The sequence below is a fragment of the Echinops telfairi genome, unplaced genomic scaffold (genome assembly GCF_000313985.2).
Source record: "Echinops telfairi isolate 266 unplaced genomic scaffold, ASM31398v2 ScPeMD7_7468;HRSCAF=8506_0, whole genome shotgun sequence".
In the NCBI taxonomy this organism is placed as follows: domain Eukaryota; kingdom Metazoa; phylum Chordata; class Mammalia; order Afrosoricida; family Tenrecidae; genus Echinops; species Echinops telfairi.
The window spans coordinates 53576733-53602691 of NW_022111369.1; the positions used below are offsets into that span (position 1 = coordinate 53576733).

Genomic DNA, 25959 nt, shown 5'->3' on the forward strand with positions numbered 1-25959 from the left:
GCGGGGAGGGAGGAGAAAAATGAGGACCTAATGTCGGGGGTTTAAGTGGAGAGAAAATGTTTTGAGAATGATGTACAAATGCGCTTTACACAATTGAAGTGTGTATGGATTGGGATAACAGTTGTATGAGCCCCTAATAAAATGTTTAAAAAATTTTTTTTCAATATCTTTAAGTCTAATGTAAAACTACAATTTAGTTAGGTTTTTTAAAAATCCAGTCATTTCTTAGCTTTCAGCTGATGAACTTAGTTTTTTATGGTTATTTTGGTTATTTAAATAATTAGTTTTGTTTTTATATTGTCTATATCTGTACTCAATCTCAGTTTTCCTGTGATTCTCTTTTCTCCTATATCTTTTAAGGATATATTTGTATTTTTTCCCCTCCTATACTGCCTTATTTCAAAATTATTTTGATTGGTTGAATACAAATTTTCCTATTCGGGGGTTTTTTTTTTTGGTCTCTGCTATGGAAATTACATGTGCTCTTTTCATTTTGCTAGTGATTACCTTGAAGGAGTCCTGGTCATGTGGTGGTTACACATTGGGCTAATAACTGCAAGGTTAGCAGTTCAAAAATCACCAGCCACTCTGCTGGCAAAAGACCAAGCTTTCTACTCCTATGAAGAGTTACCATCTCAGAAACACAGGGGGGCAGTTCTACCCTATCTTATAGGGTTGCTATGAAGCAGAATTGACTTGATGGCAGTGAGTTCGGTTTTTGTTTTTGAAGTAGTTACCTTATAAATGATGGCATATAAACTCTGAGTCTAAAGTTGAGCTGATTCTTTATCTGCCTTCTCACAGGAATAAGACCGTTCAAACATTTCAGGTCTGATACTTGCCTCCTTTCCAACTCACATGCTGTTGTTGTTCAGAATGTACAGTCTTTGATCTCAAACTCAGGGAGTTACTACTTTGTGCTTTTCCCCCTTGCATCATAGACCTTACTTCTGATGCAGTGAATGGCTTCCCTATTGCTCTGAGGCAGGGATCAGAAATGCCTTCACCCGCCATCCTTCTGTACCTATTTTGATTCAACCGTTCTTCCTATTGCCCTCTATATCTATGCTGAATTCAGTAACTTATGTAATATCCACAGAACTCATAGATAATACTTACAATTATGGGAATTTACTAGGGAAATAAATAGGTTGCCACAAGTCAGGAACAGTAAACAGTAAGAATATAGTCCTTGGTCCACAGCAACATCTCTCCTCAGCCAGCAGCCAAGTCCCCCTCTGGTCATTAGCCTCTCAGTCATGTATGTGGTCTCTTGGCTTCTGCCCCAGTGGGCCAGGAAGCCAGCCTACCTGTCACATTTGACTCACAATTCCATTCTGCTGAGCCTCTTGCTCTGTCTCATAATCTCAGTGCCACAGTCTCTGGTGCCTCTGGTCTCAGCCTGTGCCATTTCAGAAAGAGATTTGGAACATGCTCGTCCCATGGCTCTGGCCTTTCTCTGCTACTGCTTCAAAGATGGCTCATCCTTATTGCAGGGGTGGGATGGGGCAGGTTGGAGAATGGTGGTAATGAAAACTGACCAATTCCCTCTATCAGTCTTGTACGCACCCTGTTTGCATAACTCACCCAGACATTTGGTGGGTGTTACAGAGACATGGATAGAAGAGCCATATTAATAAAGTTTACTCTACCACATCTGGGAATTTCCTTCTGCCTTCTGCTCATCTTTCAGAATTTTCTTTTTAGTGAAGGCTTGCTTGGTGGCAAATTCTACCCCCCTTTCCCCCATCCCCCAATCTGAAAATCCTTTTATTGCTTTTATTCCTATAATTTATTTTTGTTAGGTACAGATCGTCTATATCAGTGGTTTCAACTTAACCTAATGCCGCGATCCTTTAGTACAGTTCCTCATGTTTTTTTTGTGGTTTTTAAATAATTTTATATAATTTAAATAATTTTAAATAATTAGTTTTGTTTTTATATTGTCTATATCTGTACATTTTACTAGGGGCTCATACAACTGTTATCGCAATCCATACACACTTCAATTGTGTAAAGCGCATTTGTACATCATTTATTTGTGGTGACCTCCCAACCATAAAATTATTTTCGTTGCTTTTTCAACACTAATTTTGCTATTGTTTGTTATGAATCAGGCAACCCCTGTGAAAGAGTCATTCAACCCCCCAACGGGATCGCGACCCACAGGTTGAGAACCGGTGGTCTAGATTGACAATTACTTTCTGGTTTCAAAGAGAACATTTGATTCTGATTCCCATTCTTACTGTTGGCAAGCCAGCTTCATTCTAATTGTTGGTTTCTTTATAGATGATGGATTCCTATTTTAAAAATTATTTTATTATTATTACCTTTGTCTTTTCATTTCTTTTACTATATCATTTCTTTGAATATCCTCTCTTTGTCTCTGGTGAATGGGGATTTCAGTCCTATGTTTCTAAGTGGTTTCTGATGATTTATCTTGTTAGAGAGTAGCTAGTCTTCTTAAATCAGAGGACTGATGCCCGTTAGCAGTTCTGAAGAATTCTAAAACTTTTTTTTTGAGTTGCTTTTATCCTATACACTCTTTTCCAGGGACTTAGACGAAACATACACTAGACTTTTTGCTCTGTTTTCTATATCTATGTCTCTTAACCCCTCTCTCATCTTTTCTGTCTCTTTGCTTCTCTGTGATCTGAACCTGGACAAGATTGAGGTAGGTGAGTACAAAACCCAGTTTCGCTCTGGTGGCGGTTGGTAATATTAACACTGGAATCCAGCTGCTTCAGCCTGAAAGAGGAGAGTCCAACCTAGGTAGTTTCATTAAGATAAAATAAAGTGTGCTGTTTGGCCACCAGGCAGATGTCAATTCAGGTGCTGTATTACAGAAATTATTCTTGTTTATGACCTAAGGATTCCCATGTATTAAGTTCGACCAAATGTGAGCTCATCAACAAAACCACACAAAGAAATAAGCTGCCATGAGTGAAAGTCCAAATGACAAACGTCATATTTGATACCCAGAGACTTCCTGTTAGGGAGCTCTCTCACTCCTACCTCTCCTTTTTGATTTAGAGTGCATTAAGAAATATGCTTGCTTTAATTCATGTGAGATCTAGTTTTATTGAAGCAAGAGGGATTTTCAGAGTCTCTGATCTTCTGTACTCATGGCAGCGGAAGATGAAGCTTTCTCCTCACAGAGATTGGAACTTTGGAAGCACTAGGGAGACCTACTATGTCCTATAGGCTGAGTCAGAAGTGACTCCATGACAGTTGTTTGTTGGTGATGAGTTAATAATTAATTACAGCCTTGAAATAACAGTTATATTCTGAGATTGTCCAGAGCTTGAGAATAACTTCTTTTAGAATTACTGAGGGCTTTGAGAATTATCAGGGCAACGAATGTACAAATGTGCTTGACACAATTGATGTTTATATGGATTGTGATAAGAGTTGTATGAGCCCCCAGTAAAATGATTAAAAAAATTACTGAGGACATGCTCATTTTTTCCTAAGTTAGATAAGAATTTTGGGGGAAAATGGAATAATAAAAAAATTTGTGATCTGAGATATCCTGAATAAAAGTATCATTAGAATCAAGTAGTGTATATTGTATCATATAAAGCCAGCTTAGGTATTTTTATATATTAACAAAGCATGTTTAGTTTGACATTCTGTGAATTTTTTTTTTCTCAAGCTGTATTATCATTATTCTTTTTGTCCTCCTCTCCCCTGGAATGTTCTGAAATTTTCAGGCGTAATATTCACGGGGTAAGCAAAGAAAAAATAGCAAGGATGTTGGACCATTATCAGCACTTTGTTTCAGTGCCAATAATCATGGGTTCTCTGATACCCAGGAAAACTGAGCGCATTGAGGTGTGTGTATATTCTTGTGAGAACAAAAGTACTAGGTAAGTTAAAACTCCTTATGTGCAAAAATGTCAATTTGAAATATCTTTTAAAAAAACCACCTAATTTTTCAAAAGCATGATTTTGAAGCTTGAAAAATCACTGCCGGTTAACTTTATCTGTTTGTTTATTTTTGTCTTTGCCAATTAGCTTTAAAAACAAGTTGGGCCTTTGTTATTTTTTAAGAGTTTAGGTATATATAGTCTTAGAGTGAGATGTCCTTACGGTTTTATGAATCCATGATTATACTATGAATATTTCTGGCTTCTTTATGTAATCTAATCTGCTATTTTGTTAATATTCAGGACTTATGAATAATTGGATAAATAAATGAGTTGAGAAGAGCCTTAAATATCTAAAACCATTTGAGGTGCCCATATTGTATGATGGAAAGGGAGAATTGGGAGGGGTGGTGGTGGTAGGAAATGTATAGCTTTTCTTTTATGGGGAAACAGTGTTGCCAAATACTCAAGATCATGGACTCTCAATCTCTGGGGTACAGGCAGCTTCAAAGAGTCCATGAAAAAATTTTTATTACCTTTCAGTTTCATTTTTTCCCCAGGATCTTTTTTAAATCCCTTAGTATTTCCTGGGTTCGAATTCTAAGGCTCTGTGATCTTTGCCATCTTACAGAATCTCTGTATACCTCAGTCTCCATTTGTAAAATGGCAATAGCCACACTCATCTCATGGAGTTTATACATGAATAGAAGTAAAGGACTTAGGATCATATTAAAGGTTATGTGTTAATACAAATAAGAACTTTGAGTTGTAGTGGTCAGGTACAATCTACTTATGACAGTTTCAGGGGGAGAGTTGGGACCTGGAGAGCTTCTAGAGTAAAGCCAGCAAGGAAGATGGGTAGACCATCTGCAGCAGGAAAGACCACAGGAGTTGAAATTATAGTGATTAGGCCAAGGTGCTCTGAGTCTGTACCTGGTTTTGAAGATGGTTTTTTTTAATTTAACAAGTGATATACAAAATGAGGCCTTTATTGCGCAATTGGTAGACTATGGGATTTTATAGATGAAGTTTAATAATTTTCCTCAGAATGGAGGCAGGGCCTAATTTTACATAAACTCAACTTAAATCTGTCCTCTACTGGGAACAGAATTTAGGGACTAACATTTAATGAGTACCTGAAACTGAAAACCTTCTGCTTAGTGTTCAATTTGAAAAAAGTTTGTTTTTCCTGTGTCAAGCATTGTGCTAGGAACTGTGGTTAAAACCAAGGAATGTATTCATAGTACATTAGGGGCAGACCAAGAATAACTGATATAGTTTTAATATAGTTTATTTCTAGTCTCTTAGAAATAAGTCAATAAATGTTAAGTGCTCCTTTCAGTTGAATGCTCTTTTAATTTAAGTCATTGTGTCGATGGCAATTTTAAGAGCTATCATTCATTTATGATATTCTTTAAAAACATCTTACAGCCCAAAAGTCAATGAAGACTCTACCCTGGCGAGAGAAGGAAATGTTTTATCGTCATCCTTGAAGGACCTAGACTTAACCGCAGAGAAGAAACTTGAATTGACCAGGGACATGGCATTACATGGGAGCATTTCATTTCTCACTGAGGCAAATTTAGACCAAGGAAGAAAAGAAATAAGTGGTGTGACTCCCAACATTCAGAGTGCTTTCATGCAGCAAGATCTCGACATGCCTTCTTCTGACCCTGAAAGCCACATATGTCCAGTAGTCAGAAGTGAAAAGGAAGAGCCAGGTGAAGGGGCTTCTGCAAAGCAATGTAGTAAAACAGATGGAGGTGGTTTGGTAGCAGGAGTATCACTGAGTCAAGAAGACTGCAATTTTGTCAAGACTACCCTACTTCAAACAGAATGTTCTTTGCCCAGTGAAGCCTGGGAGGAGAGGCCAATAGTAAAGCAAAAAGCCTTTGGGAAACAGCAAAGCAAATCCAACTTGGAAACGTTCCCAAGACATGAGGTATCAGATTTTGTTGGTGACTGGCCAGTTAATAAGACTATTAGTCAGAGGACAAAAAGGAACCGAAAAGAGGAAAAAGCTTCATCTGCACAAAGTGACACAAAGTATACTCCCCTTCAGGCACCCAGGCTGTGGGGTGCTAGTATTTATCTGGGCAGAGATTGCATCCAGGATGGTAGATCTGCACATGATAGTGTAGAGGATGGCAAGAAGTTCTGGTGTGATGATGCCCCAGAATCCTTCAACGGCATCAAACAGGATATTTTTACAAGCACGTGGGAAAATATACCAAGCTCATTGAACTCCAAGGACAGCTGGCCTCCATTGGATTCTTTAGCTCAGAGAAAGCCCAGAAGAAGAATATCAAAGGCTTGTGGCCATGAACCTACTCTAGAATTTGGAACTAGTGACCATGGGAGTGAAATGTCGTCCTGTACACCACGTGGAGGCACAAGCCCTAAAGAACAAGAAACCTTGAGTAGCTCCCTCCTAGATAGTTCTGAAATGCTAGCCAGTGAAGGGACCCCGGAGAGTAAAATTTGTCTAAGAGAAGTGAAGCATGACGAACAGGGCTCTCCAGGTCTGTCTTTCCTTGGTAGTGCACCCACGGGCCCTGGAGTAGTGGACGCACACACTAGAGCTGCGTTTCCTGAGGAGACCTCTAAAGGAGTCCCTGAAATAGAAACAGGCACAGGCGTCTGTACCCAGACCGAACCACAGGATTTTGCTCTCTTATGGAAAATCAAAAAGAGTCAGATAAGTGTTTCTGATTCCGTCGAAGTATTAACAGGAAGACCCGATGGATTTAAACCGGAAGCCTTCAATATTAACCCAAAACTGGGTGGTCAAGAAATGATTCCATACAGGGTAATGCACGAGAAAAGCACGCACGTGGAAGAAAGTGAGCTGATGGCTGCTGACGATGCTGAAAAACTTGATACCCTATGTGAAATATTTGAGTCTGTGGCATCAGAAGTCCTAGAAGACCTATATGAGAAGTGTAACAAAGATATTCTTTGGGCCACAACTCTCCTGTTAGATTCGGAACATAAATTATGTGAATACACTGCCAGTGATAATCACCTAACATCAAATGACTCACCCACTGGGCCATCTGGTGGATTAGATCCAGAGGCAACTGTTATCCCAAAAGATATAACAGAGGGTTCTGATTCAACGGTGCCAGCACTTGGTCCTGGAGCTGCCATCAGCGACATTCCCCCTCAGCCTGCCTTTCAAGGTGAAGTGGGAACCACAGAGCAGGCAGAGAGGCAGCAGGGAGAGACAGAGCTGGCCGAGAGGGAAAGGGGAGACACAGAGCAGGCAGAGAAGGAAGAGCAAACCATAGAGCGGGAAGAGAAGGAAGAGGGAACCACAGGGCAGGCAGAGATGAGTGCTTTATCACCATGTGCGGCTGGAGGTCTAAAGAGTGCTAGGCAGCCACTTCCGACTAGTCAGGGAGGGCCTTCTGGGATACAGAGCAGGAAGCCGTCATTTTCAGATGCTTTAAGAACCACTACCACTAAGGATATGAGTGACACAGAGAAGCAACTGGTAGAGGTTGGAGACGGGATGCATTCTTTGAGTTTGTCTGATACTTTAGACTCTGTGCCGAGCGCTACAAATCTTGAATCAAAAGAAGAAAATAATTTGACTGACCCTTGCGAGGTAAAGGGAAATGAAAATATTCCAAAGGATCATGTGGGATTTCAGACAAACACAGAAGAGTGTGTGGACAAAGATGTGCGGGAAATGGAGAAGATTCTAATGTCAGGGGATAGTTTGTCAGCTGGAGTTAGTGAAAACGGGAAAACGGAGATGATGCGCCACACTCCAGTGACGGCCAAGCATGTGACCATAGAATGTCTGGAATTGGCATTGCCCCTTGAGCTGGCATTTCAGCTCTGTGAGTTATTTGGCCCTGTTGGCATTGAGTCAGGTAAGAAAAAAAACAACAAACCTGTATGCATATCTTAGTGTGCACAGAATTTAGCTGGTTCTATTTTGCTTGTAAAATTACTCCCTATGTTAATGTGTCCTGACTATACGCAGGACAGTATATTCTTGATAGAACATGCTTGTAGAGCATTTTTTAAAAAAAAGGTTGTTTTGAAGAAGTAGTAGTATTCATGTGAAGTTTGTGTGTAACCATGTATACATTGGAATCTTTTTCTGGCATTTACTTCATACTCGTTTATATAGATTAGAGGTGGGGAATCTTTTTTCTTTCCAAGGGCCATCTGGATATTATAACATCATTCACAGGCTATACTGGTTAAACACTTCCTTCATTAACTCACCCCTCCTGTGATGGCCAGAACTGCTGCTCTTTGGTGACAATGGTGATGTTAGATGGTCTTGATGGTTTCACAGCTTGTAGGTAGTCCGCGGGCCTGACACTCCCCACACCTTATTAAATGAGCCTTGTTTGGCACTGTGGTGCTGCTTCAGATACACTTAATGATTAATTCCAGAGGGGACACAGATTGAAAAGGGGTCGACTGGTGGAGCTGAAGAAAGAATATATATGTAGGCCAATGGAGAGGAATTAATTTCATATATTTACTTTTATTCATAACATAACACTGATCACATCATTATAAAACGTGTTACTACTCCACCTGAGGCATGTGAAAGTAGCGGCACAGTTACAGAAACATGCCAAAAAAAAAAAAAGGAACATGGGTTACTAACTAGTAACTCGAACTAGTGTTATGAAGTGTAAGGTAGTGGGTTACATGTTCTGCAAATATCTTACCTAGTAATGATAATATTTTCTTTTTTTTCTTTTCCCTTCGCAAGAGTGTCTAACAGTTGAAGATTGTATCGTTCCTATAGATCTGAATCTGGCTAAAGCAATTTATGAGAAATGGAAAGACTCTGTGACGGTTGGTAGACTTCTTTTTTTAATTAAGAGTTCCTTTTGTGTTCACTTGGCTGCTTTTGCGTTTCAGTAAACTCTGGGTTATGTGACAAATTCTGTTTGTAAGTGTATTTTGGGAGCGGGTAAACTTTTACCAGTTACAGAAGAAGTTTTTTCTTCTCCTTCCCTTGCGCCAGTGTTTGACATTACTTCCAGACTGGCCAAGTTAGATGGTTAGTGGTAGAGCTCAGTGTGGCGGTGACTTCCAACAAAATAAAACAAAACATAACTGGTGAGTTTTACTCCCTCACTTAAAGAGCCCTCTGGTGAAACTTTGAAAGTTTTAAAAATTGAGCAGAAAAGTTCAGTAAATGATGTAGCTGTAGTTATGCTTTTTTAAATCTATTTTTGTTGTTTCGCTCAGCTTTACTATAAATGATTTACAGTTATTTCAGGAGAAATAGACGAGCCCTGGTGGGCCTATGGGTTCCTCATCGCACTGCTAACTGGAAGAAAGCAGTTCAAAATCACGAGCAGCTCCCCGGAAGAAAGATGAGGCTTACTATTCGTGTAAAGAGTTACACCCACAGGGCAGCTCTACTCTGTCCTATAGGGTAGATATGAGTTGGAATTGACTCGAGATTGAGTTTGGTTTTGGAAGGGGAAATAATTGCTAAAGAAAAACAACATAAGCCCCCCCTCTCTGTTTAGGAGAAGCAACGACAGGAAGAAATAGCGAGTGGCAGACCTGTGCCAGGTAAAGGACCTGCTGGTAACCTCTAATGTGCTTGTGTTCATGGTGAAACTTGGTGTGTGTGTATAGATTTTTATTATTATTAAATTACTTCTATAAAACACGTTACTGAAGAATTTTTAATTTGCAAATAAAGTTTCTTAAAAATATTTAACATTTAATGTTGATATGAAATAAAAGAAAATTAAAAAAACTTGAAGGAGGAATTAGAGCCATCATAACATACTTTCCTGAGCTCTGTGGGGCCCCTGAGATGGGCTTTGATACAGATGGTCAAGCTGGGTCCTTTTAAGGTTGTGCTCTTCATGAGAGAAAAGAGCTTTGAGAGCAGTGAGCTGTCTCTGTATTTGATAGTCTGGTTAAAATGTTCACTTGGTTCTTCAGTAATTTTATCAATGTTAACATTATTGGAACATAAACAGCAGCCTGCTTTTCCGGTGCCTCCTGCCAGCTAGAAATACTCAGTTCCAGTACACACTGCTATGCCAGTGTCATCGTACGTGATTAGTGCAGGATGGCAGGCCTGTCCTCGAAGGCCTCCCTATTGTGCACAGATTCCACCTTTGCCCATTCCAGACTGGGACCAAGGACAAAAGCTCCAGCTAGGAGCTTCTCAGGATCTACTTCCGTTCTGAGTTATGCTTGAGCCGTAGCTGCAGCAGCTAAGGCAGTTTGAGAGATCGAGGGGCTCAGAGCATGGCAGGGTTGTGGGTCTGCCAGTAGCTTCCTGGACAGCAAAGGAATCTGTCCGAATATGTTGATCTCTCTTGTTGTTGTTAGGTGCCAATGAGTTGGTTCAGACTGATAGCGACCCTGTATGTACAACAGAAGGAAACACAGCCCAGTCTGCACCTTTTTCCTAGTATGAACCCATTGTAGCCACTGTGCAAATCCCTCTTGTCTTGGGTATTCCTCTTTTTAGATGCCTCTCCACTTTACCAACCATGATATTCTTCTCCAGGGACTGGTCTCTCCTGGTAACATGTCCAAAGTGTCTGAGATGAAGTCTTGCCATCTTGCTTTGAAGGAGCATTCTGGCTGTACTTTTTCTAAGACACATTTGTTTGTTCCTTTGGCAGTCCATGGTACTTTGAACATGCTTCACAAGAATCATAATTAAAATTCATTGATTATTCTTTAGTCTACTTTATTCACATGCATATGAGGTGATTGAAAATACCATGATTTGGGTTAGGTGCACCTTGAGTTAGGTGATATTTTTATTAAGGATATATATATATATATACACACACACACACACACACACACATATATACACACACACACATACATATACATATATATATATTTAGGATATATATATCTATCCTAAAACCAAATAAACAAAAACAAAACACACTGTTGAGTTGATTAGAACTCATAGCAACCCTGTGGGACAGAGTAGAACTGCTCCTTAGGGTTTCTGAGGTTGTAAGTCTACAGAAGCTGATTGCCTCATCTTCCTCCCAAAGGAGTAGCTGGTGGCCTTGAACTGCCAGTCTTTTGGTCAGCAACCCATTGCTTAATTCATGATGCCACCAGGGCTTCTTTGGTATCCCTCAGAGAGGTTGAAATATTACAGAACTAAATTCTTAAATGTTCAGCTCTTCCCTTATGTTGAATATCAGATGCTTTATATTGATTTTATTTCTTTTGTGGGTCACAGGCTTGCCAGAATATCAGTCCTCTCCATCCTTGATCAGGCTGGGCAGAGGCCTTTTCTCTTTGATTACCCTATGCAAACTCTTCTGTGCATGCATACTATATAGAATATTCTTGGGTGTTGCAATGCTTAAGTACTTGGCTAGTAAATCAAAGGTCGACCCACCTGAATTTCTGAATTTTAAGCAGCCTTGCTGTTCTCAGGGTCACAGCCTTGAAACTCCAAAGGAATACAGTTCTACTCTGCACATACTGGGTTGCCATGGGTTGGGGCAAACTTGATGGTAACTAACAACAGCAACATTTTATTCTACATTTATATCTATGTATGAAAGTCTTCTATATACTATACCTGTAAAAGTCCTATATAAAAGTTTCACTATTTTTTAATGTGTTGTTCAACTATTTAAAAGAATGGAATATTAAATTGTCCTGGGATCATTACTCATTTGAGGTGTTTCTACCTTCATGTATGTTATTCCTTATTTTTAATTACATGACAAAGTTGTATCTGGAAATTTCAGAGTTGTGTTATATTTGTAAGCTGAAATGTTTAAAATACCATGCATCTTGGTGTCTTGGGCTTGTAATAGTAATGGCATAATTTTAGCAAATACTGCTGCTTAATTATTATGTATTATTTAAACACTGATATAATTTATACTGTTTTTATAGATCCTTCTCTGGTTGAGCAAAAATCATCTCAGAGAACAGGGAGAAAAATGCAGAGGACTTTAGCAGCATCTGAAATGGTACCTGTACCGGACTGTTGGAATACGCAGTATAAAATAGTGTCACTCAGAGAAATAATGTCAGAAGAAATGGCCATCCAGGAAAAGGAGAGCTTGGTATGCTATTGTCTTTGCCATTAGTGGATTGCATTTATTTTTACTTTGTGATTTCCATTTGATTCTACTGTTTTCCTAATCTAGAATTTATATTTAGCCAATTGAACTTGATGTTAAAATTGGAAAATGTTTTAAATAATTTCTAAGTTTAAGTGTTTGCCTTTGGGAAATTCATTGATGCCATGTAACAGTAAGCTATGTGAAATATGTGTTGGTTTAGATTTAATTTTGTAGGCCATTAAATTTCAATTTTCTACCTTTTTTAAAAGTCATTTTATTAGGACAGAATCCACATATTGTACAATTCAATAGTTCAAGCATGTTAAGAGGAGTTGTATAATTTCTACCACACCAATTTTAGAACATTTTCTTCTTTCTTGCACTCCTTGTTATTAGCTCCCCATTTTCCCCACTATACCCCTAAGAAACCATCAATCCATTTACTGTCTCTATAGATAACTCTTGGAGTTCACATACCAAAAACACATGCAAAAACAAAAACCCCACAAAGAATAAAAAGAGCTAACAACAATAACAAAATAAAATAGAAAAAACTTCTAGTTGAAAAGAAAGCAGAAAATATTAAAAACCAGAACTACTTTAAATTGGGTCAAAAGGGACATCAAATGATGAGCTTTTAAAATTTAACCTAACTACATCTGGTATAATCCACTATAATGCACTCTGTCTGATAGCAAGGTTATTCACATCCCTCATCTATATTCAGAGGGGATTCACCTAAAGGCGTAATCCACACTGTTTTACCTCCACTTTTTAACAAACTGATAGAATTTTTAAATGGGTCAAATAGGGCATCAATTGAGATCCTCTCTGACCATAGTCAAGGGAAGTGAATAGTACTGTTATTGGACAGAGTGTATTGCAGAGAGGACTATAGAAGATATATGAGGGGGTGCCCCCCAAAATGGAATTTTTTTTCAAAGGTATGTATTGAAATTTTTTTTAAAAAACATTTTATTAGGGGCTCATACAACTGTTATCGCAATCCATACACACATCAATTGTGTAAAGCGCATTTGTACATCATTCTCAACACATTTTCTCTCCACTTAAACCCCCGACATTAGGTCCTCATTTTTCCCCTCCCTCCCCGCTCCCCCCTCCCTCATGAGCCCTTGATAGTTTATAAATGGGTATTTTGTCATATCTTGCCCTGTCCAACGTCTCCCTTCACCCACTTTTCAGTTGTCTGTCCCCCAGGGAGGAGGTCACATATAGTTCCTTGTAATTGGTTCCCTCTTTCCTACCCATTCTCCCTTTACCCTCCCTGTTTCGCCACTCACACCACTGGTCCTATAGGGCTCATCCGCCCTGGATTCCCTGTATTTTCAGTTCCTATCTGTACCAGTGTACATCCTCTGGTCTAGCCAGACTTGCAAGGTCGAATTCGAGTGTGGGTAGTGGGAGCGGGGAGGAAACATTTAGGAAGTAGAGGAAAGTTGTATTTCTCTTCGGTGTTACATCGCACCCTGACTGGCTCATCTCCTCCCCGAGGAATTTTTTTTACAAAACATCCTTATCACCTTCAAAGTACTCTCCATTACACTTAATAAGTTTGTCAAATCTGTGATTCCATTCTTGGAAACATTTTTCAAACTCATCTGTTTGGATAGCTGACAGCACCGTTTATTTCTTCCCCTCATCAATGTCCTCAAATTGCTGTCCTTTCATGTTCCACTGATGAAAACAAAAAGAAGTCACATGGAGTGAGGTCAGGTGAGTAAGGTGTGTGGGGCAAGAGAGGCATTCTGTTTTTTGCCCAAAACTGACAACACTGAGATGGCTGCATGAGCAGGTGCATTGTTGTGGTGGCAAAACCAGTCCCCCACCTGCCACAAATCAGGCCATTTTTGTCACACACTGTTACACAATCTTTTCAGAACTTCTAAATAGAAAGCTTGATTAACAGTTTGACCTGGTGGAACGAACTCCTAACGCACTACGAGTTGACATTTTTATCTGATTAGGAAGTCTATAGATGTCCAGAAACGAGGTTTGTCATTAATTGACATTTCACCTTTTTTGAAATGAGAAAACTACTCATATACTTTAGTTTTTCCCATAGACAGCCCTTGTAAGCTGTGTTCAACATCACAACAGTTTCTGTGGCATTTTTTTCTGAGCAGGAAATAAAATTTCACACCCACACACTGTTTTCTTAAATTGGCCATTACAAAAAATGAGGTTTGAGTGAAACTGCTTTCATGAAAAAATTCACAGTGACCAGAGAGAACCTTCCCTGGTGATGCCACTGGGTGCATTAACTCAGAGCTAGTTGCTTGATGCTTGCCTTGTGGGAGAAATGTGCCCTACTATGAAAGCTCCACTCTGCCCTGTGCAATTCTGGCTTTTTGGGGGTACCCCTTGTAGTCAGGTTAAAATGTAACAATTTTCCTAACTTTTTTCATTTACCTATGTAATTTTTTATTCCTAGAAAAATATGAATGAGAGATGAAAATAATAATAATGTACAGCCAATCAGGGTTATGGTGTCAGGGGCGGGAAGAGCTGATATCAAGGGCTCAATAGAAAGTAAATGTCTAGAAAAGAATGAGGGCAACATATGTACAGACATGCCTGATTAAATTAATGTATGGATTTTGTTAAGAGCTGTACAAACCCCCAATACAAAGATTAAAAAAAAAAAGAAAAACATGAATGAAATCTTTCATATAATTTCACAGATAAATTAATAACACAATGTTCTGTCTTGCTGTTGGTCATCTTTGAAGTAACTTTGTTTTTCCTTTGTGCATACTTTCACATTGTATTTATTCACTTTATTGGTCTGACTATTGCTTGAATGAGAATTGAGGTGTGAGGGTGAATTCATTTCCAGGCATGAAGGGTAACTAAAGACCTTAAGTCTTGATCTTTTATTAAAAAGTTCTAGAAACATATGGATTGGAATTAAAAGCACTAAATACTCTGCCTTATCTTCTAACCTCAATTAAACTAGTTTAGACAGAAGCTCACTTTACTCAGAACTTTGTATTTATATATTTTAGTTACTTATTTTAATAAAACTGTGCATTTTCAAAGGAGCCTTGGTGATGTAGAGGGTTTGGGCTGCTAAGTGCAAGGCTGGCAGTTACAAACCCATCAGATTGTAACCCATCACGATTCCTCTTATTGCTGCTGGGTACTATAAATGGCCTGGATATGGTTAGGCTTAAAGCAGACACACAAAACATGAAATAACTGTCTCAACATTATCCTTAATTTTAGGAATCCTCAGTTATCTTCAATAACATTTGAAATATTGTTGCAAGTTAATTTGTTTTTCAGATGTTTGGATATTTGTAGCATCCAGTACTTTAAAGTCACAGCTCTAAATAGGACTTGTGAAAGATAACAATTTTCGTAGTTATTCTGAGGAATAAAAATATGAGAAATTTAAAATAAAGGTAGTTCCTGTTCTAACAACAGTGTACCAGATTAATACATGTCATAAGAAAGCAAGGAGGGCCTTGAGATTGTAAATACTTGGTAGTCCCAGGCAGTCCTTACAGTTCAGTGGCCGACAGTTGTATACCCTTAGGATAGCAGTCATCTGCTTCTTTTCACATTAGAGAGTTTCAGCCTTAAGTCTAAGGGCTACAGATGAGTTTGAAGAAGAAAGCACGGTTCACTGAGTGGGGCAGGAGAGTATACTTTTGAGGATCTTATTCTTGGCATACTTTTTAATATCCTTTATAAGGGCCTTTGGGAGACATTGCTCTTTGTATTAGAAAAAACTAGCGATACTTTTTGTAAACAGTGGGTTTGTTTGTATTTTATGAGCACTGACCATCTATTTTCTCTCCTTTGCCTTGGCCATGAAGAATCCCAGAGGTAATTTTGTGGTCATCTTTAGCAGTTGTACAGGATTTTGTGACGTGCATTATTGACTAATTTTACTTGCTAGCTTTTCCCTATATTTTAACCTTTATTTTCTACAACCTCATTTATTTTTACCTTGTTTTAGATAGCATGGTTAAATGAGCGTTTACATGTGAGATTATGTATATAATTATCCAAAAATGCTTGCACATAGATGTATACGTATGCATGTGATATATATAATAGTTTTTGTATACTTTGCAAGAAATGATATAGAAATAACTAGCGATAGAACATTTTTATTATTAATTTCAGGCTTTAATCAGTGAATTGTATTTCTATTTTGCAACACAGTAACTGCTTTTGGATCAGTGTAATTAGCAGAACAAGTCCCATCTTAATGAAGATTTTCTTATTTTTCTTTAGAGAAGGCAGTCCCTTATGTTTGTAAAAGATTTTGCCACCAAACTGAAGGAGAAGGAACTGTTCAAGTTATTTCCAACCATTAACCATAGCTTTCTGATGGACATTTTCCAGAACCACAAGTGAGTACTAGGATTGCCTGTTGTCAGTATGTGTTGTACTTTAACCTTTTATGTTTTAAAGTAATGAAAGTTACATACCTGGAAAACTTGTTGTCATTGACAATTTTGACTCACGTGGCCTTCCTGGATAGAGTGCAACTCCCCCATAGGGTTTCCAAGGCTGTAAGACTTCTATACTCTCTCAAAGTGGTTGTGGCTTGACTTGTGGACTTCTTGGTTACTAGTGGAGTGCTACACTACTTTGCCACCAGGGCCCCGTAAAAGTATTACAAGTATATAATAAACCATTCAAATGCAGTGGATGTAATATAGAAAGTGAACAGTTTCTAATAATTGATTTGTATTTCTCCATAAGATTTTTCTGCTACATCCTGATATGTGTATATGCATCTGTATCTATAGATTTGTAAAAATATATATATTCCATTGAAAAGAGGTTGTGTTGTTTACTGCTTTGTAACTTTGCTGATGTTTATTTTTCCTGTCTATATATAGTTAACTGTTGTCATTAGCATCTATAGAGCCTTCCATAGTAGGAAACTACCATAATTCGTTTAAATATACCCTTTTTAATGAACTTTTTAACTGTAAACAAATTGGAAACCAGCTGCAATGAGCTTTTCTAAACATATATCTTATGTACACATGTGAATACTATTGTAAGATGGTTCCTAGAAGAGAAAATTTTTGTAGCTTACTTTAATAAAGGATGGCAATTTTAATTCACTCAGCAGCTCTACTGAAAAAAGATTTGGTGATCTGCTCCCATAAAGATTATAACCTATGGGACATTTCTGCTCTGAGTGAAAATTAGTTGACAACATCTAACAACAGCAATATCAGTTATGCAGGAGTCCTTGGGTAGCACCAATAGCTCAGTGCCTAAATGCTAACTGAATGGTTGGCTATTTGAACCCACCTATCAGTCTATTGATATCCTAGGCATTAGTGAGCTGAAATGGACTGGTATTGGCTGTTTGGAATCGGACTATCATATGGTTTTGTGTGCCGGGAATGAGTCAAGTGGAATGGTGTTGCATTCACTGTTAAAAATGACATATCAAGATCTGTCTTTAATACAATGCTGTCTGTGATAGGATAATATCTCTATGCCTACAAGGAAGTTTTATTTAATACAGATATTATACAAATGTATGCATCAACTGGTAAGGAGCCTTGGTGGTGTAGTGGGTTATGCAGTGGCCTGCTAACCTCGAGGCTCGCAGTTCAAAACTCAGCAAGGGAAGAAGATGCTTTCTACCCCCATTAAGTGTTCCAGGCTCAGAAATCCACAGGGGCAGTTCTATACTGTTCTATATGGTCACCATGAGTCAGAATTGACTCTTTGACAGTGAGCCTAGTTTTTGGTTTATGCAACAATCACTAAAGCTAGTGATGAAGAAACTGAAGAATTCTACCAACTTCTTCAGTCTGAAATTAAGCATGTAATCAAGATAACATGGATAATTATTGATGACTGGAATGCAAAAATTTGAAACCAAGAGAGAAGTCAGTAGTTGTAAATATAACCTTAGTGGTAGAAACAAAGCTTATGATCTCATGACAGAATTATGCAAGACCAATGATTTCTTCATTGCACATACCTCTTTTTCAACAACATAATCAGCAATTATACACTGGGATTTTGCCAGATGAAATACTCAAGAATTCAATAGACTATAACTGGGAAAAGGTGATAGAGGAGCTCAATCAATATCAGCAGCCAACACTAGTCCACGGGGAGACTGTGGAACAGTCCATCAGTTGCCATATGCAAGTTCCGATTGAAGCTGAAGAAAATTTAAAAGCCCCAAAGAGCCAAGTTACAATGTGAGTATCTTTCTCTTGAATTTGGAGAACTTTTCAAGAACAAGTTTGACACATTGAAAACTACAGAAGACAGAAGACCTGATGACTTAAAAGGTACCAAACGTGAAGAGAGGAAACGGTCACTAAAAAGACAACAGAGGGAGAAAAGACCAAAGTGGATATCAGAATAGACTCTTTTTTCCAACAGCATAATTGATAGCTATTCATGTGGACCTCATTAGATGGATTACACAGGAAATAAACTACATCTGTGGAAAGAGACAATGGACAAACTAATTGTTTTCAGTTAAGATAAAGCCTGGGGCCACCTGCACAATGAACCATCAATTGCTTATGTGCAATTTCAAGTTGAAGCTGAAGAAAATAAAAAGTCTAAGTGATCCAAATATGACCTTGAATACATCCCATCTGAGTTTAGAGACCATCTCAAGAATGGATTTGATGCACTGCATACTAATGTCCAGAGATCAGGAGAGAGATGGAAAGACATCAAGTGTATCATACATTAATAAAGGAAACCAAAGCCAAATCCACTGTTATTTCATTGATTCCGACTCACAGCAACTTTATAGGACAGTGAAGAACTGCTCTATAGGATTTCTTTGGTGGCTGTGATCTGCAGGGTTGGCAGTTCGAAACCACCAGCACTCCCTCTTGGGAGAAAGACTGGGCTTTCTACTCCCATAACCATTTTAGTCTCAGAAACCCACAGGGAGGTCACTTTGAGTCAACATTGACTTGATGAGATTTTGACTCAGAACATTTATATACTTGTATACATTTGCTGCAATGTAGTAGAGCATCAGGAGGCACAGCTATGAAAACTTATTAGACATAACCAAACTGCTCGAGGGAATGAGTTGATGAGGGGGCTGAGTTCCATAGTCTTAGGAGGCATCAAGGTCTACTGGCATAACAGTTAAAAAAGACAATGTTCTACATCCTATTTAAATGAGTAGTGACTAAGGTCCTAACAGTTTCTGAGCAGCCATCTAAGGTCCAACCATTACTCTTGAACCATCCAGAGGAAAGAAAAATGATGAAAATTTAAAAAACAAAGGAACAGAAACAAGGATCACATTTGGAGGTGGAGAAAACGGTGGAACAAAACTCAAAATCATAAACTAGTCAGGCTTACTAGTTAGATAGAGAGGTGGAACAATCCCCCTCCCCCAAGAATATGGCCCTTAGGCACATTTCAGTTCTGCAATTAAACTCATCCCTGTAGTAGAATAGCCAACCATTTAAGATCAAAAGGGTAGTATTATCAACAAAATTCAGGAGGCTAAAAAAGAAGAAGGAATGGACGCAGGAAACAGGGAGAAAGTGGGATAAGTGACAGGACATTGAGGGCACGGCAGTGGATGTGTGGAAAAAAACGTGTGTGAACTGTTACACATAGAACTGTTGATCTGCTCTGCCAATCTTTATCTAATTCATAATAAAAAGTGAAAGAAAAAGACCAGAAACATTAGTGTGTTACCTTTTTTTGATACTCACTTTTTAAATACTAATTTTCTAAGCCATACCAGGTTTTTTTTTCTGTTAATTTTTGAGGCTCAGGGGTCCACAATGAACATTGAATTTCAATATTGACAACTTAAGACTGAGCTGGTTTTTCACATTTTTATAAAATTCTTGTTGGATTGCATATGTTCCTATTTTATTTTCTTCATGCTTGTTATTTTCATTTATTAACATTCTCTTTGTACTTCAACTCTCCACAGCTATTGTTTAGAACCAACAGTGAAATTTTTAAATGCTATTCTTGAAGGAGAACCTGTAAAAAGAGTGATAGCAGGAGACTTTGTTCACTCAGCTGAAAACACCACCTCTCGTACCACACAGAAACACAAAGATAAAAAGGTATAGACTTATGTAATATCTTAAACTAATGGTAAACAATTGTATATAAAAATACAGTAGGTTCAAAGACATAGTTTAATGATTATTTCTTACTATATTGACTAGAGTGGCAATTTAACCGTCAATAGAATATTTGCTTTCGAATGCACAAATTATAAAACAATATTATTGATAGCACATGCAAGTAAAATTTTACTAATGATCATCGAAAAATAGTTACAGCAATACATTGACAGGGAGCTGCCAGAGGTTTAGGCCAGATTCAGAATAGGATGTGGAAAAAGGAATTTCATTACTGATGTCAGATGGGTCTTTGAAAGTAGAGAATACGAGAAAGATATTTACTTGTGTTTTATTGACTATGCCAAGAAATTCGACTGTGTGGATCATAACAAATTGTGGATAACCTCAAAGAGAATGGGAATTCCAAAATACTTCATTGTGCTCATGAGGAACTTGGACATGGATCAGGAGGCAGTTGTGTGAACAGAACAAGGGAATACTGCACGGCTTAAAATCAGAAAAGGTGTGTGCCGGGGTTGTATCCTCTCACCCAACTTGTTCAATCTGTATGCTGAGCAAATCATGGGAGAAGCTGGATTATATGAGGAAGAATGTAGGATCAAGATCGGAGTAAGGTATATTAGCAATGTGCAATACACAGATGGCACAACTTTGCTTGCTGAACGTGAGGAAAATCTTGCTGCTCAAGATCAAGGATTACAGCCTTCAGTTACAACTCAATGTAAAGAAGACTAAAATCCTCACAACTGGAACAATAGGTAACATCACGACAAATGGAGAGAAAACTGAAGTTGTCAAGGATTTTGTCTTGCTTGGATCCCAATCAATGCTCATGGAAGCACCAGTCAAGAGATCAAAAGCTGTATTGCATTAGGTAACTGCTGCACAGGACCTCTTTAAAGTGTTGAAAAGCAAGATGTCTCTTTGAAGGCCAAGGTATTTCTGACCCAAAGTCACGGTATTTTCTATTGCTTCCTATGCATGCCAAAGATGGACATTGAATAAGGAAGGCTGATGAAAATTGATGCATTTTAATTATTTTGGTGAAGAATATTGAAAGTACTATAGACTGTCAAAAGCACAAACAGATCTGTCATGGAAGAAGTACAACCAGAATGCTCTGTGGAGGCAAGAATGGCGAGACTTTGTCTCACTTACTTTACACACATTATCAAGAGACACTAGTCAGTTCCTGGAGAAAGACATGCTTGGTAAAGTGGAGAAGCAGCAAAAAAGAGGAAGGCCATTGGCACAGTGGCTGCATCAATGAACTCAACGCATAAGAACAATTGTGAGGAGGGAACAGGACCATGTAGTGTTTTGTTCTGTTCTGCATACGGTTTCTATGGGTCAGCACTGTCTCAAGGGCTTTTAACAGCATGCTTGTAATATTTGCTAATCTCATACAATGGGTACTTTTGATGAAATACTACATTTTAATTCCCTTGAATTTGTTATTTCAGTAAATAAACATATAACATACATTTTAAAGGTGCCAAACAACCAGAGGGTGACACACTCATTTCAGCTTTGTGTTATTCCCCCAATTTCCACAATATATTATCTGTGAATTATACAATTCCTGGAAATGTTCAAAAAAGCTAAAACTATTGTCAAAACAGTAACTATTGTCAAAACACTTGCTGTAAGTGCAGAAGCGGAAAGGTTTTTTCCCAAAATGAACATAAGCTGTCGAGAGAAGAGAAGCTGCCTGTTTCTGATATGTCAAACACAACTACTATTGTCAATTGGCCTACCTCTAAACTTTATACTCTAAAGGAATAGGATCCTACTCCTACAGTGAAAGGATAGTTAAGAATAAATCACACAGCCGTTGATACTTGGATAAAAGTGAATAATAGTACAAGTAAGGGCTCCAGTCAAGAAACAATATAGAGAGGGCTGAGGGAAGGGGGAGCTGACAGCAATGACTGTATAATCCCACTCAAGGGGAATGAATAATAGAATTTTATGTGAGTGGATATATTGGACGGTGTAAGACACAGATAATAATAATAATAATAATTTATAATACATACATCAATATGGGCTCCTGGGTGGTAGGGTGGGGGAGGGTGGGGGTAAAGGGGAGCTACTATCAAATTCAAGGAGAATGAAAGAATTTTGAAACAGATAGTGGCAGCAATTTTATAATCATGCATGAACTAGTTGAATTATGCATTCTTACAACATCTGTAAGAGCTCTCAATAAAATGATTAAAACAAAAACAATATGGAACTATCTTAAACATCAGGTTTATTGTTTTATGCTCAAAGTCACTAATCATCAGGGAAATGGAAATCAAAACCTCAAGAAGAACCCCTAAGACTATGGCCTTTGGGCACCCTTTAGGTCTAGAACTGACCTCCCTGCCCCCCATCCCCACGTGTGTTATGATAAGCAGTAATTAAGAGCAACAGGGCAGGATGTGATTAGCCTTGCTCTCATGAAGAGTGCATTGGAAAGTGGATTATTGCAGATAGTGTTAGTTTAAAATTTAACACCTTATCATTTGATAGGCCTTTTGACCCATTTCTTAAATTTGTTTTAGTTTTTAATATTTTCTATTTTCCTTTCAATTGAGGTTTTTCTTTGTTACTGTTGCTAGTTTTGTGTGTGTGTGTGTGTGTGTGTGTGTGTGTGTGTGTAATTTTCTGTATTTGAAATCCTGGATAGGAAATCTGTAGAGACAGTAATTGGATTAATGTTTTCTTGGGTTACGGCAGGGGAGGTTGGGGGGAAATGGGAAGTTAATAGCAATGAGTACAAGAAAGAAGAACGTGTTCCAAACTTGACTGTAGTGATGATTGTGCAACTCTTCTTGAGGTGATCGAACTATTGAATTGTATGATATGTGGATTTTGTGCCAATAAAACTTTCAAAAAGGCAGCCTTTATCCAAGGACCAAAGTCAGAGGGTTAGGAAGGAAAGGGGAATGGAAGTAGGAACCCAGGGAGGATGTGGGGTAAACGATGGTGCATGAGAGGATTGCAGTGGATTTGTTGAAAGAGAATGTGTGTGGATTGTTGAATGTAAAACCGATGCATCTCACTCTAATACTTTTACATCTGCAATTGACTTAACCACATTATTGAGGAATTGCTCATGAGAATCAGGGCCTGGACAAAGCAAGACACACTTTTAACTATTAGTGGATTCAAGTGTTAAGCCTAACACAGATGCAAGGCTATCAGTGGCAAGCAGGAGGGAGGGAGAAAGGAGAACCCGTTTCAGGAGAGACACAGAGCATTTTTGTGCTAAGGGTGATGGAGACGTTTGGAAATGGTGATAGTTGCACAACATGATGAACACAGTGTCCCTAAATTGTACATGTGGAAAGTGCTGAAATGGAAAATGCTTTGTTACTGTGCATATTTGCCACAATTATTTCTAAAAGGTTCATGACACACTCTAAATGCTGATGAACTAGGTAGACTCTAGAGAGAATCTGTTGGTTTTTGGAGAAATTGTTGGTTTCCTCATGAAAAAACAAACAAGCCTGAGAGTGTCTACTTTCTTTGTGTTTTACTTATTGTGCGATACCTTTTAGACAAAGAAACCAAAAGAGACTGAGGGCACGCAAAGCGAACAGTCTCTCCAGGACCTGGAATACCCAATATATGAGGACTACAGGGCAGAAGCTCTTTTGCACCAACAAAAGAGGATGGACTACTACATGAAGGCAAACGAGGCTTATCAATTGGGGCAAAAAAATGTTGCTACTTTTTATGCCCAGCAGGTAAAGAGTGAAACTGCTTCTTAAACATTTCTTTTTCACTTACGATGTCTCAAATGACCTTGAAGCAGATGTCTTAAATAACCTTGACGTGACTGAATTAAGTTATCCTTAGGGAAGATCTATGTGACATGAATTCAATATTTTCACCTGTGAGAAAGAGGAGCTCTAATGGCAGAGTGAGTACACTTGGAGTTGCCAACCACGGAAATCAGCAGTTCACCCCCAGCAACTGCTACATGGAAAAAGATGAGACTATCAAGATTTAAAATCTTGGGAACCCAAAGGAAGAGTTCTGCTCTGTCTTTTAGGGTCACTGTGAGCCCAAAACAGCCCCGTGACAGTGAATCTTTGAGTGTATTGCCCCGCCGCATTATAAAGTAATTTAGTTGTATTGTGTGGGTTTTTGTCTCTTTTATTTGGGGCACTGTTAGTTTCCTCATTTTTCACTAAGTACAAGTATCCACTGGTGATATGTTTATGATTCAAGGGGAGTATCCATGATCAGAAGATGAAAGAAGCCAATCACCTTGCTGCTGTGACGATCTTTGCATCTGTCAATGCCTCTCTGCTGCCACAGAACGTGCTAGACCTCCATGGCCTGCATGTGGATGAAGCAATAGCACACTTGATGGCAGTTTTACACCAGAAAACTGAAGGTAAGACGGTGCAGATGACATTTTCAACAGACAATAGATCTTTGTTTAGTCCAGTACCACTTAGACATTCTGGAGAGTCTGAATGTGCAGGCCAGAGTATCTGTGCCACATGTCTAAATGCTCAGAAGGGTCTCATTCTTAAAGAGAAATGTTGGGAAAGAACTCTTATTTGTAGGACCATCGCCATATTCTTCTCTTTTTACTTCTTCCCTCCTCATTTTACGTATTTGTGGTCGGTCCTCTGTTGTATTTATTATAATCTGAGAACCTTCTGTGGCCCATAAATGAAACTTCTTAGGAATATTTTACATCTTTGTTCAATAGACATTTAGTAATAGATATTATTAATATACAATAGATAGTAATAGATAATTATGAAATATGAGGGAGAATTAAAAGGTTCATGGAAAAACAGAAGGTATAATCTCTACTTCTCAACATAAACTCCATCCAGTTAAAGACACTTTTGTACTTGATAATACCAGCCATTTAGCTCATCCCTGCAGATCTGAGGATCTTGGGAACTTAAGCAGGGTACCAATGCAGCCCTTTTCACATTAGAAAAAAAGAAAGATGAAGATTTATCTTTAAAGATTTCTTTTTAGGATTGACCGATTAAACTGTATAATAGCTGAATTATGTGAATTATATACCGATATAACTGCTGCCAGGGGGAGGGAACCTTATGGAGTAACTCTACACACTATGAGTCAACTCCAAGGCAGTAGAGCTCTACAAAGGCAAAAAAGAAAGATTTTTTTGAAGATGAGGAAACAAAAAGAAGTCAGCAGACATCCAATCAGGACTATAAGGTCGTACCTAATGAATTCCCATGGAAACTTTTACAGAATGCCCTTGCTTGGTAAGAGGAATGGGCAGGAGGATTGTCATGGTGGAGAGGGACTCCGGGGATGCTTTCCTGGGTGTTTTGCTGCACACACTTTGACTAGCTTTCTCAAAACACTCTCAAAGTAAGCAGATAATCCTCATTCTTAGGCTGCCCAGAAAGTCAACAAGCACAATGCTTTGAACTTCACCCCTCCTTGCCTCCATTGTTGCTATAACCTTTACTCTTCGACAGTCTGCTTTTCCTTTCACTTCTCAGCAGTCACTACTTGGACTGCTTTGCCTATAAGATAATCCGCCATGTTTCATCTTGTGTCATAATTCTTTAGAGAAGGTCTTTAGGATCTTTGTCCCATTTGTTTAAAATGTACATTGAAGCCCAGCTATTTTTATTTTTTCCTTTCCAGTACATTTTATTTATTGTTTCCCCCAACAGTTTTATTGACATTTAATTCATATAACATACAATTTAATAGTTCAATCACATCAAGAAGAATTGTACAATCGGGGGCAGAAGGGGGAGAAAGGAGGAACCAATCAGAATGCTCAATGTAAGCTCCCCCTCCCCCCTGCCCAGGGGAATGAACAACAGAAATGTGGGTGAAGGATACAGCAGATGGTGTAAGATATGAAAATAATAATTTCTAATTTATCAAGGGTTCACAAGGGTG

At 38.4% G+C, this 25959-nt stretch overlaps 1 protein-coding gene across 1 annotated transcript in view; it reads left to right on the forward strand.

The window, feature by feature from the left end:
• N4BP2 (NEDD4 binding protein 2) overlaps positions 1-25959 on the forward strand; it is an 88546-nt gene that overhangs the window by 52814 nt on the left and 9773 nt on the right. Inside the window, exons 8-16 of the mRNA XM_045284158.1 lie at positions 3714-3869; positions 5301-7750; positions 8614-8699; positions 9386-9431; positions 11766-11938; positions 16208-16326; positions 19884-20022; positions 23598-23786; positions 24274-24442. Coding sequence (XP_045140093.1) covers positions 3714-3869; positions 5301-7750; positions 8614-8699; positions 9386-9431; positions 11766-11938; positions 16208-16326; positions 19884-20022; positions 23598-23786; positions 24274-24442 — 3527 coding nt within the window. The remainder of the gene's footprint in view (positions 1-3713; positions 3870-5300; positions 7751-8613; positions 8700-9385; positions 9432-11765; positions 11939-16207; positions 16327-19883; positions 20023-23597; positions 23787-24273; positions 24443-25959) is intronic.